The sequence below is a fragment of the Pteropus vampyrus genome, unplaced genomic scaffold, assembly GCF_000151845.1.
Source record: "Pteropus vampyrus isolate Shadow unplaced genomic scaffold, Pvam_2.0 Scaffold130, whole genome shotgun sequence".
In the NCBI taxonomy this organism is placed as follows: domain Eukaryota; kingdom Metazoa; phylum Chordata; class Mammalia; order Chiroptera; family Pteropodidae; genus Pteropus; species Pteropus vampyrus.
The window spans coordinates 4235136-4247439 of NW_011888911.1; the positions used below are offsets into that span (position 1 = coordinate 4235136).

The window sequence follows — 12304 nt, forward strand, 5'->3', positions numbered from 1 at the left end:
GCCATGCCATAGGTGTGAGGCTCCCTGGTGTCTCTGTGGAAGGGATCTGAGGGTCTATCTTGAGTCCTGGGGAGTAGCCCAGTCAAAGCCCAGCAAGGCAGGGAAAGGAAAGGGTTACCTGTCGCATTTGGGAATAGGACATGAGTTCACACTTCTTTGGTATCACCTCTACCAATTGTCCAACCGTCTCTCCATCCTTCTGTCATCCCAGGGAGTTCACAGAGTCCCCAAAGGAAGCATCTCATGGACTTGGTGGGGGTTGGGAGGGAAAGCCATGACGGTGGCCTTTTTTAGAAGCTGGAGTGGAGCCACTCTGGTGCTGAGTCTTCATGTGCTGAATCCTCAGCCTTGCTGGGTGCTGAAACCATCCCCCACCTCCCACCTCCACGGGCATCAGGGTTTTCCCTCGCACCCCCTCCCTCCTACTCTCCAAGCTTCATGGGGACCCACCCACTGTGGAGTCCAGTGCTCTACCCTACTGTGCCTCGAACCTTATCGACCCGAGTCTGCAAAGAGCTAAAGACCCAGGTGGCTTTCTTGAGAGACGCTGCCGGGCTGCAGCGCCCCCAGATGCCCGGGAATGGGCCCTTCTGCTGTCCTGGCCCAGATCTGCATGGTCCCTCCTGGCTTGTTCAGGAAACAGCTGCTGGAACTTAAGACTTAAATTTATGGGGCATGTTTCAGTCCAGAGATGAACTTTTACTGTACTGATGAATAGAAAAGTTAAAGCAGAGGGTATTATTAATGAATTGGAAAGTTAAAGCAGAAGGGGAGCAGGCACTGCAGAATGGACGTAGTTGGTGTGATGGCAGTGCTTGGGCCAGAGTCTTGCTCGGCAGTGCATGTCAGAACAGGAGAGCGCTCCTCCTGCTGAGCATGGCCACCTCACCCAAAGACAACTGGATGTCATGTTCAAAGTTGGCCCAGAGGCCCTGAAGACTCTCAGGCTGCAAAGCGCAGACCCCTCAAGAGGAAATGTCCAGGGGCCTCAGCCCTGGGCATCCACAGGCATTCTTGGCCCGGGGGCCCTTGGTGCACCATCCCGGCCCTGCAGTGAGCACTGAGACTCGGCCGTCTGCTGGCCCGCAAGCCACGTGGGCACAGATGTGCCTCACCTCACGGCCTGCTGCTGAAGTCTCTAATGAGCCCAGATCAATCTCTCCCAGGCGGGCGCAGGGCGCGGAGATGCAGATGAGGTTTCCCGCAGCAGAGCGTGGGTAATGGGAACCAGATGGCGGCCGCGCCGCGTGCACATTCCTGGCACCTGAGGTCATGTGCTGTGAAAGCCACTAGTGGCCAGGGATCCTTCCCAGAGGGTCCTGGTCCAGGATGGGCTTGGCCAAGGGCTGAGATGGTAGCCAGGAGCCTTTAGCCACCGGTCAGGATGATGTGGTCTTGGGGGCATGCCATGATGCTGGGCCACTCACCTGCCTTCCCAAGGTGGCTTTGCCAAGAGCCACTGAGGACTTGGGCCTCAGCTGTCCTCAGACACAGGTGGTGCACAGACCTGCTCTTTCCTCCTACACTTGGGGCAGGGCCCACGGCCTTGAAGCAGGAGCTGATTTATGGCCAGCATTATTTTTAGGCCTTTAAATAATAATGAGCCTCCCCACCCCAGCCAGCCTCAGCAGGGAAGCAGACTAACTGCACACACACACACACCCGTGCCCAAGGCCGGCCAGGTGTCCTCCCTGCATGCGTGCGTGGCCACTGCCCACAGCCCCGCCAGGAGCTTCCCTCTAAAGTGTCAGCAGCAGGACACATAGGGCAGGTTGGAGGGGGCGTGCAGGGCCCTGACTGCGCATGTTCCTCCTGATTTTATAACAAGAGAGAAGAGAATTGCGGGCACAACTCAGCTCACCATGAATACCTTTGATGGGCCTTTTTCTTCCTCAGAAACACAAGCCCCAGCACAGGGACTGGGCTTTTCCAGTTTAGGTCCCCGTGAAACCCCCATTGCTGCTTCTCATTGCCTGCCCAGGAGCCAGGAGTGCACTGTGAGCCTCTGCCGTGATGCCGCTGCCACTGTGTTTCCTGGAGGAGTCGTAAGCGGGGCAGGTGGGGCATCTTAGCCCCTCCTAGGTGATGATGCTGGCGTGGAGGCATGGCAACACTGCCTTGGGGGCAAAGTTTACAGGAGAGAAAAGGATGTGGGACAGTGATGGTCTGCCTCTCGTGCTCGTCCCAGCTGCCAGTGCTGTCCATGGGAGCTGGGAGGGGCTGGGGCAGATGCACGCCTCCGCATGCGGGCACATGTGTAGGATTTGCCTTCTCATACATGCACAGCAGTATCCGCCCCCATGGCCCTGCTCCAGTGTATGCCCATCTTGGCAGCCTGTGTGTGGAGCTGGGAGTGCAGGATATGCCAAGTGGAAGTAGGCGCCGAGGCAAGCATCCTTGATCTGCTTCAGGTTGGATGGGGAGAGAGCTGCGTTTGCTGCAGGGTTTGGCAGATTCTCGTTATCAGGTTAGGTTCTCTTTTACTCCTTGTAGGGACAGAATCTGGATGATGAGAGGGTGTTGGGCTGTCAGACTCATGGCTTTCTTCCTCCAATCTGTTAATTTACTGAATTGCATTATTCAGTTTTTAACATTAAAACAACCGTATAGTACTAAAATAACCTGCTATATAGCATGTCTTCTGAGGGCTCCGTCAGAGTTGTTCAGGGCTGTCAGTAGACTAAGCTGCACCCCCTCTCCTTTTGCCTCTCTCTGCTATGGTATCAGGGTATCAGGAGCCCCAGAATCAGGAGGCAGGCATCCCCTTCTCTCCTGATCTCTGAACCGGTTGGCTGGGGATCTGTTTCCTGAGTGGCCGTGGGTCAGTCCTTGTCTATACCTCTGGGGCAGGAATGTTCTCTGTAGGGAAGATCTGATTTTTTTCTTGAACTAATTTAGGTTTCCTGATTTTTTTTTGGTAGGTTTCATTTTCTAGGAATTTTTCTACAGTCAAAGTAGTTTCATGATTGACCTTTTTTTTTTTTTTTTTAAGCTGTTTGTAAGGATTGTTTAAATTTCTGCCGTATTTGCAGGACTATCCTTTTTTTATTCCTAATCAGCCTTGTCTGTTGATTTATCGTTCTTGTTCTGTTTCGGCCTTTTGCTCTGCTCTCCTTGCCTTCCTCCTGTGCTCTCTGGGCTCACTCTGTTGCTGACTTGAGTTGGGCGCTTGACGCATTCGTTCCCGGCCCTCCTTTCTCACAGCCGCTGAAGTCTGCGTCCCACATTGTGCGATGTCGCCGTCTTCATCACCACTCACTCTGAGCGGACCCGATTTTTATTTGTTCTCTGACTGCTGAGCTGATTAGAGTGTTTTTATGTTTCCAAATGTTTGATTTTTTTCCCCCCCAGTTATTTTTTATTTTTCAATTTCTAACTTAATTCCATTGTGGTCGGAGAAGAAGGTCTGAATGATATCAGCTCTTTGAAATGTGGAGGCCAGTCCAGTTTTCATAAGTATTCCACATGTGCTTGAAAAGGAAGTGCTTTTCACTGCTAGATGCATGCTGTACCTGTGCATGCAGGGTCAGATATGTCATCTGATGTGCCTGTGACCCAGGGGCCCTGGAAAGGCAAGTGTAACCTCCAGCTGTGGTCTATCTTGCTGACTTTTCATGTGTCCTGTGCATTTTTGCTTTCTGCGTTTCAAAGCTGTTTTACAAACACACAAGTTAAGAATGGTACTCTTCCCGGGGAATTGACTCTTTTCTTTAGTCACCCTCGTTATCTCTGGAAAGGATTTTTGCCTAAAAACCAGTTTCACCAACTATTATCATGGCTCAGGCCAGGTTTCTTCGGTTACTACATCCAACGATAGCTTTTATTTTTTAATACCTTTGCCTTCCACTTTCCTTCAGATGTAGTTGTCTCACTCACAGGGTTGGGTTAGCATACAGATTGCATCTCCTCATTACTATTTTGTACCATGAATGTTGCCAGCATTCTTGTATCTCAAGCCCTCCTTCCAGAAGCTGAGAAGGCTGTCCTTTAGGGATCCTGAAGTGGGGGCCTCTGAGTATGAGTCAGCATGCTGGCGGTGCCCATAGTTCTTAGGTGCTTCTCTGGGTTCATGCCACCCCTCCGCTGGGCTGTGGAGGAGTCAGCCTCTTCTAGTCCAGTCACCAGCCTTTGTCCCACAAATTTTGATTTATTGTGTCTTCATTTTTATTCAGTTGAAAATTCTATTTTCCCTTGTGATTTCTTCTTTGATCCATTGGTTCCTTAGAAGTATATTATTTAATTTCCAAATATTTGTTGAATTTGTAGATATCTTTAATCTAGTTTAATTCTGCTGTCAGTGCAGGTACCTGTACAATGTCAGTGTGCAGATATTTATTGAGGCTTGTGTTTTGGCCCAGCACATGGTGTATCTTGGTGAAAGCGCATGTGTTCTGCAGTTGTTGGGCGGAGTGTTCTGTCAGCCCGACTTAGGTCGAGGTGCTTGGTACTGTTGCTCAGGTCTTCAGTATCCTTACCCATCTTTTTGTCTAGTTTTCTACCAGTTACCGAGTGAGGTCTTAACCATCTCTGAGTGTGGTTGTGAATGTGATTATTACTCCCTTTAGTTCTCTCTTTAGTTGTGCCTCATGAATCTTGCAGTTCTGTCATTAGGAATATAAGCATTTAAGATGGTTACTACATCTCACTGAGTGGTCATTTTATGAAATGTCCTTCTGTATCTCTTGTAACATCCTTTGTCCCGAAGTCCGATTTGTCTGATACTAGTACTGCACCATGAACTTCCTTATGTTTCCTCTTTGCATGATGCATCTCTCTTTTACTTTTAACATATCTTGGTCTCTTTATATTTAAAGGCATCTTTTGTAGTCTTGCCTTTTGCTCCCTTCTGACAATCTCTGCCTTTTAATTGGAGCATTTAGTCTGCACTTAATATAATTATTGATGTGTCTGACACTAAGTCTGCCATCTTGGTATTTATTTTCCACTTGTCACTTCTGTTTTTGACCTCTTTTATCCCTTTCCTGGCTTCTTATGTGTTAATCAAATATTTATTTTTTAGTATTCCATTTCATTTCCTCTCTTGGCTCCTTCACTACATAGCTCTTGTCACTTTTTTTTTTTCTGAGTGCTTGCTCGCAGACTAACAGTGCACATCTTTAACTTACCCAGGTCTACTTAGTCAGTGTTGTCACCCTGCCTGTCATGTGTCGTAGCCCTGCACAAGCATGATTTCATTGCCCACCCTCCCCCACTTTCTGCTACGCTGTTATATAGTTTACTTCCACAGTCATGATAAACTTCACCTTACAGTGTTATTGTTCTGTATTAAATCATTAATTGTCATTTCTTAAAACTTACAGGAAACAAAAAACAGTCTATTATATTTACCTAACTTACCATTTCTGGTGCTCTTCCTGTAGATTTGAGTTTATGGTTTTATTTCCCTTTAGTTAGAAAAATATCCTTTAACATCTTGTAGTGTAGTTCTGCTGGCAATAAGTTCTCTAGCTTTTGTTTATCTGAAAAATGTCTTTAATTCACTCTCCTTTTTAAAGAATTCTGCCTATAGAATTTATAGATGTTAGTTCTGTTTTTCTTTGTGCACTTTAAAGCTGTTGTTCCATTGTCTTCTGGCCTCCATTGTTTTTTGTAAATTAGACAGTTTTATGTGGTCCCACAGGTCCCAGAGGTTCTCTTCAGTTTTCTTCAGTCTTCTCGATCTTCTTAAGGTTGGATAATGTCGATCGATGTATCTTCTAGTTTACAGATTTAAAAAATTAATTCCGATCTGCTGTTGAGCCTGTCCTACAAATTTTAAGCTTTTAGTCCTACATTTTCTATTATGGTTCTTAATCTTTATGGTTCTTTATGTTACCTATATATCATATATATGTTACACACACACACACACACACACACACACACACACACACACACATACACATAGGTATACACATGCATTTGTTACAATTGATGGACCTACACTGACGCAGTATCATCTGGAGTTTGTACTTTACATTAGGTTCACTCTTGGTGTACATTCTGTGGGTTTGGACACATGTATCCAAATACCATTATAGTACCACACACAGTATTTTCGTTGCTCTAAAAATCCTCCGTGCTCTGCCTAGTCATCCCTCCCTCCCTGCTAACCCCTGGCCAACCACTGATCTCTTACTATTGCTACAGTTTTGCCATTTCCAGAATGTCACATAGTTGCAATTATATAATATATAGCCTTTTCAGATTGACTTCTTTGACTTACTAATATGCATTTAAGTTCCTTCCATGTCTTTTCATGGCTTGATAGCTCATTTCTTTTTAATGCTGAATAAAATTTCATTGTATGAATGTACCACAGTTTATCCATTCACATATTGCAAGGCATCTTTGTAGCTTCTAAGTCTTGGCACTTATTAATAAAGATACCATAAACATCCATATGCAGTTTTTTGAGTAAACATAAATTTCTGCTCCTTTGGGGTAAATATCAAAGAGTACAATTGCTACGTTATATGGTAATAGTGTGTTTAGCTTTGTAAGAAACCACCAAACTGTTTTCCAAAGTGGCTGTACCACTTTGCATTTCTACCAGAAATGATTGAGAGTTCCCGTTGCTCCATATCCTTGTCAGCATTTGGTGTTGTCAGTGTTCTGGATTTTGGCTATTCTAATAGGTGTGTAGTGGTATCTCATTGTTTTAATTTGCAATTCCCTGATGACATGTGATGGAAGCACCTTTTCACATGCTTATTCGCCATCTGTATATCTTCTTTGGCGAGGCTTTTGTTAAGGTCTTTGATCTGTTTTTTAATTGAGTTGTTTGTTTCCTTATTGTTCAGTTTTTTAAGAGTTGTTTGTATGTTTTAGATAATAGTCCTTTATCGGATGTGTCCTTTGCAGATATTTTCTCCTAGTCTGTGGCTTGTCTTTTCATTCTCTCGACAGTGTCTTTCACAGAACAGAAAATTTTAATTTTAATGAATTCAGCTTATCAATTCTTTCCTTGATAGAATGTGCCTGTGGTATTGTATCTAAAACATTATTGCCAAACCTAAGATTATCTAGTTATCTCCTGTGATGTCTTCTAGGACTTTATAGTTTTGTGTTTTATATCTGGGTCTGTGATCTATTTTGAGTTAATTTTTGTGAAGGATGTAAGATCTGTGTGTAGATTCATTTGTTTGCATGTGGATGTTGAGTTGTTGTAGCACCATTTGTTGAAAAGACTATCATCTCTCCATTGTGTTACCTTTGCTTCTTTGTAAAGATCGATTGACTACATTTGTATGGGTCTGTTTCTGGACTCTCTGTTCTCTTGCATTGATCTGTTTGTCTCTCTTTCACCAGTAGTACCACACCGTTTTGATTACTATAGCTTTATGGTAAGTCTTAAAGTTAGTTAGCGTTAGTCTCCAACTTTGTTTTCTCCTTTAATATTGTGTTGGCTGTTCTGGGTTTGTTCTTTTTTACAATTTCTATTTATCTGATAATAGTTCCTATCTGTCTATTTGTTCACTCATCAAGACTTTCATTTTTTTTAAAACATATTTAAATGGCTGCTTTTAAAGTCTTTGTCTGATACGTCCAACATCAGTGCCATTCTAGGCCAGTTTCTATTTACTGCTTTTTTTCCCCTTGACTTTGGGTCATATAGTCATACTTCTTTGCATATCTAATAATTTTTTGTTTGTGTGCTGGACGTTGTAAATGAAACTTGATGGAGACTCTGAATTCTATCATTTTGCTCTGAAGAGTATTTCCTTTTGTTCTCACAGGTAGTTAGTTCAGTTACTGGCTGTTCACCTTGAACTTGTATAGGCTTGGCTTTATGCTCTGTTAGAGCAGGTCTGTGGAAATCTCAGGGTCATTCCCAGGCTTCTCTGATGTGGTAGGACCAACTTCCAGACTGCCTGACATCCAGACCTCTTAGGGCTTGGTTTCCAGCTTTGTCACAGTAGGTCTAGAGTGGACCCTGTCCGAAGGTGTGATCCTCGTTCCTGAAGCCAAACCATGTGGCATCTCAGCTGGCCTTGGGCTGTCACACAGTCTTTGCACTCAGGCCTGGCTGGACCTGAGATCACTGCGGACCTCTCGTATCTCTTTTATTTAACCCTATAGCGACCACTGACTGGTAAAGTTGGCGTGGTGCCCCAAACATGCATAGCCCAACCTTGCACCAGACTCTGGGGACTACACATGGCCTTCAGTCCCTCCACCAGCTTCCCGCCATGCCCTACAGTTTTCGGCTGCTCTGGCCGCCCCACCTCTGCCTCCTCAGCCTCACATGGCTGCTGCTGTATTCTGCCTGGACTCATGGCCAGCACATTTCCCTAGGCAGAGAGCTGCTGAGGTGTTTGGGAGAATTATCACATCAGCTGCCCTTCCAGCCTATTGTCCAGTGCCTGGACACAGTTGCTTAGTATATTTTGTCCAGGTTGGTGGCTGTTTATAGCAAGAGGATTGGCCTGGTACCAATTACTCCGTCATAGCCACTTTCCTATTATTCTTGCTTCATGCAATGACAAGACTGTTTGTTGAACAGATATTCATAGCTCTTCATTGTGAATTGTACCCTTTATTATTGTTAGGTATAGTATATAGTCTGTCTAAATGGTTGTGGCTCTGAATTCAGTCTTCCCTAAGATTGTACCCCTGTTTCTCTTGCCTGCAGTCTCCTGGTATATCTTTGTCAGACATTCTTTTGGCATCTCTTAAACGTAGCACAGATTTGGATTTAACTTTGTAATCAAATCATAAATCTGTTGAGTATGTTTTTATTCCTTTATGGTGAAATACAAGGCCAAATAACCAGGAAACAAAGGCATGTGGTGTCATCGGGGGAGGGGGAAGGAAATAATGTTGTTTTGTCATTATTTACAGTAGAGTATCATATAATCTCAAGTACGAGGTTGACTATTGTATCTTTGGCCCCAAATGACAAAAGATGAGCAAATAAGTGAACTTAACATCCCATCTCTCTTACTATCCTCCCTTATTTCTGTTACTTACATAACCGGATCTATAGCCATAATCCCCATATTATTTTAGACCTAATCCTACAGGTAAGTAGATTCAATGTTCTCTGCCAGATCATTTGCTGTAGTTCCCTAGTTCTCCCTTACAAGACTAGGGTTAATCTTCTAGTCCTTCAGGAAGAGCTTATTGGAGCATATTCTTTGAGTTCTTACATGTTCAAAAATGCTTGTCTGTTGTTTTTATACTTGACCGACAGTTTGGCTGGATATAAAATTCTTGGGCCATGCCTCTTTTCACAGCCATTGCAGGCATAACTCCATCACCTGCTGGCACAGATGTGGCCATGGAACATTCTGAGGGTATCCTAAACCTTCCCTCATAAACTGACTTCATCTTTTTGCCTGACTACCAACAGGGCTTTTTAAGTCCAATGATTTTACGAGGTATATCTTAACATTGGCTATTCCATAGCCTTTCTTTGGACCTGATCATAAGACTTCAATTTTTGCAAACTAAACTTGATTTTTCTAAGTCAGTGGATGCTAGAGCACCTCCGCCTGTCTTACACTTCTGCTGGTTTCTCTCCAGCCCATCGTAGCTCTTTGTTTCTCTTTCATTTTGCCCGCTCTGTACCATTCCTGCCTTCACTGTCTTGTGATGGGTCTCCTCTTACTGTTTCCAGTTCCCCTTCATTTCTTTGGGTTTTGCTTCCAGCTCTTTCCTGCGCTCTGCTAGTTCAAGTTTTTTCCTCTGTTCTGCTGCTTTGGGTTTTTGTTTGATAGAGGTAACTGTTTCATGAAGTTTTGCTTGTTAATTTATGGCAAAAAAGCTTATCGGTGATTTTCCATTTGCTTCCAAGGAACGTTGCCATTTGTTTTTTCACATTTCTTTCCTCTTTTTTTATCTTTGTGTTATCTTTGTAGAAATGAGTGATTCTCACTGAGACTGCTATAACCGCATTGGGAGGTGAATTAGGAGAAAAAGGAGTGCTGGTGAGGGATGGCGAAGGTGACTTCTGGGCAGCGAGAGCTCATGGTACACAGGGCTAGGCCAAATGCAGGATTGGTGGAAGGAAGCGGCCATTTGGTGGTATCACAATGATAGCAAAGTACCTGTCATTTAGTATGTGGGACAGAGATGCCAGGTGTCCTACAGTACAAGACATAGTCCTATGTAACCAAGAGTGGCCATTGTCACAAAGAGTTCTGGTTCCCTGTCTGCTGTAGGAGACACATCAGGGAGGCTTCATCACCAACCACTGACTAGTGTGGGGTGCTCAGCACCAAAGAGAAACCATCTTCCAATGACTTATCCATACAAATGGTATGTGCCTGTGCAACTCCTTGTTTTATGCCAGCCTTCTTCTCAGATCCAGGTTAGAGACTAAGGCTTTGCCCATAGCTAATGTGGCATGTCCTGTAGCTACTCCTGCAATCTGAGTTCTTGGTGTTGTCCCCCATATGTCCCACCCTTCAACCCCTCTTGCATTTCAAGGTTTCACTTAATCTCTTAGTTTTGCTGAAGATGGAGTTTGTGTGTCTCATACTCGTGCTTTGGGGGTAGATGTGAGGTTTCTCCAGAATGAAGAAACACTGACTTTATATTGCTGTCAAGCTGGAAATGTTGCCTTTCACATAGACACTAGGATACAGTGTATTTCTGTGGTGAGAGTCAGTCCCCAGGACTCAGCCCACTGAGGTTTTTTTCTGAGGGCCTGACAGGGAGGGAATCAGAGTAGCCCCTACATTCCCCAAAGACCTCATGCAGGGGACTCATGCAGTGAGCTGCTCTGTGGGGCCTCAGGGGCTCTCTGAGGGAAGGGCCTGAAGTCCATCAAAACCCAAGGGTTCAGCCAAGGGCAAGGTCAAACCATTGCCTTCTGCAGGTCTGCTTCTAGCTCCCAGGAGGTAAGGAATATGTTTGCAGAAGTGTATGGCTGTCATGGAAGCCTGAATTTCTCTCCTTGTTCCAGCTGCTGGACCAGCAGTGTCTGTGGGTGGGAGCCTCTGTGACAAGCCACCTAATGGTTCTCCCTGTTACTCTCAATCTTGTAGGTGTGCAGCACTCATAAACTCACCAATCCTGGGATCTCCGATGTCAAGATTAGGCCAGACCGCAAGATCCTGGCCACCGCAGGCTGGGACCATCGTGTTCGAGTGTTTCACTGGCGGACGATGAAGCCGCTGGCTGTGCTGGCCTTCCACAGTGCTGCCGTCCACTGCGTGGCCTTTGCTGCCAATGGCTTGCTGGCCGCAGGGTCCCGGGATCAGCGCATCAGTGTCTGGTCACTCTATCCACGCAGGTGACTTGCTTGCTCCCTGTTCAGGACATATAGAGGTCAGGGAGGTGGCACCGGAGCTTCGATCTGACCCGGGCATGTAGAAACCACGCCCAGGGACCTATGAGGGCGGCTGGTCGCAGGTTCTCCTTCAGTTACGGGACGAGCTCAGTTCGTGGAGTCCTCACTTTCTGCACGACAGGGACTCTGGTTTACAAAGAGTAACTGAGCCAGACATCTGGGCCTGTGCGGCCTGGGTAAGGGGCCAACCTGGGGGTACTTTACAGTAAACTTAAGAATTGAGAACCTGCAGGCTTGAGGAGTGACTCTCCAAGGCAACAGCCCTGGTTTATTCTCAAGGTCAGAGCCAGACCCTCTACTGGTGGGGTGGTCAGCCCCTGTTCAACAGGGGACACTGAGTGTGGTCCCTAGGTCCTGCCGACTCCTTGTGGCTCCTCACCCCAAAGACAGCCAGGAGCTCCTGACACACAGCGCTGATGCCAAGACAGTAGAAGGAAGTGACTGACTCCTAAGGGAGTGAGGCAGAAAGAGGGTACCAAGGAGGGACAGCAAAGGTAACTGGGCAGAGAAAGCAGTGGTGCGGGGCCAGGCCGAACGCAGAATTAGTGGGAGGAAGGGCTGCCCCAAAGAGAGTAAGCCCAGGAATGGCAAGGGGCCATGTCCAGGGCAGCTCTGGGCGGAAAGCACAGCCACATTAAATGAGACAGGCCAGGCCCTCCCAGCAACCAAGGCACAGTTATAGCTGGCACCACACACACGGGGCAACTGGGCATTAGCAGCCAGAGCAGGCAGTGCACCCAGAGTCCCCTCCCGTGTGTGGCTGAGCCCTACCACCAGGGCATCATCCTTAAAGCTGGGCCATTGATAGGGAAGAAATAGGACCCTGAAAATTATAATGCGGTCTGTGGGCAAATCCCGATGAAGCTGGGACCCGCAAACCCCTTCATTTTGCTGGCTTCTTCGCATGAAGAGCCCCCTTGGAGCCCTGCCTGAGGAGTTCAGCCCTCCTTCACCTGAAGGCCCTGGCATAGCCTCCCCCAAGGCAGGGCCTTGTGAGACAGTCAG

The 12304-nt window shown here is 46.2% G+C and overlaps 1 protein-coding gene across 7 annotated transcripts in view; it reads left to right on the forward strand.

Annotated features, from left to right (window-relative positions):
- The window catches only part of GNB1L (G protein subunit beta 1 like), a 53420-nt gene extending 41892 nt beyond the window's left edge, over positions 1 to 11528 (forward strand). For all 7 annotated transcript variants that reach the window (XM_011367189.2, XM_023534697.1, XM_023534696.1 and 4 more), the window contains one exon: positions 10995 to 11528. In XM_011367189.2, the coding sequence (XP_011365491.1) occupies positions 10995 to 11246 (252 nt within the window). In that variant the 3' untranslated portion in view covers positions 11247 to 11528. The remainder of the gene's footprint in view (positions 1 to 10994) is intronic.
- Positions 11529 to 12304: the final 776 nt, after the last annotated feature.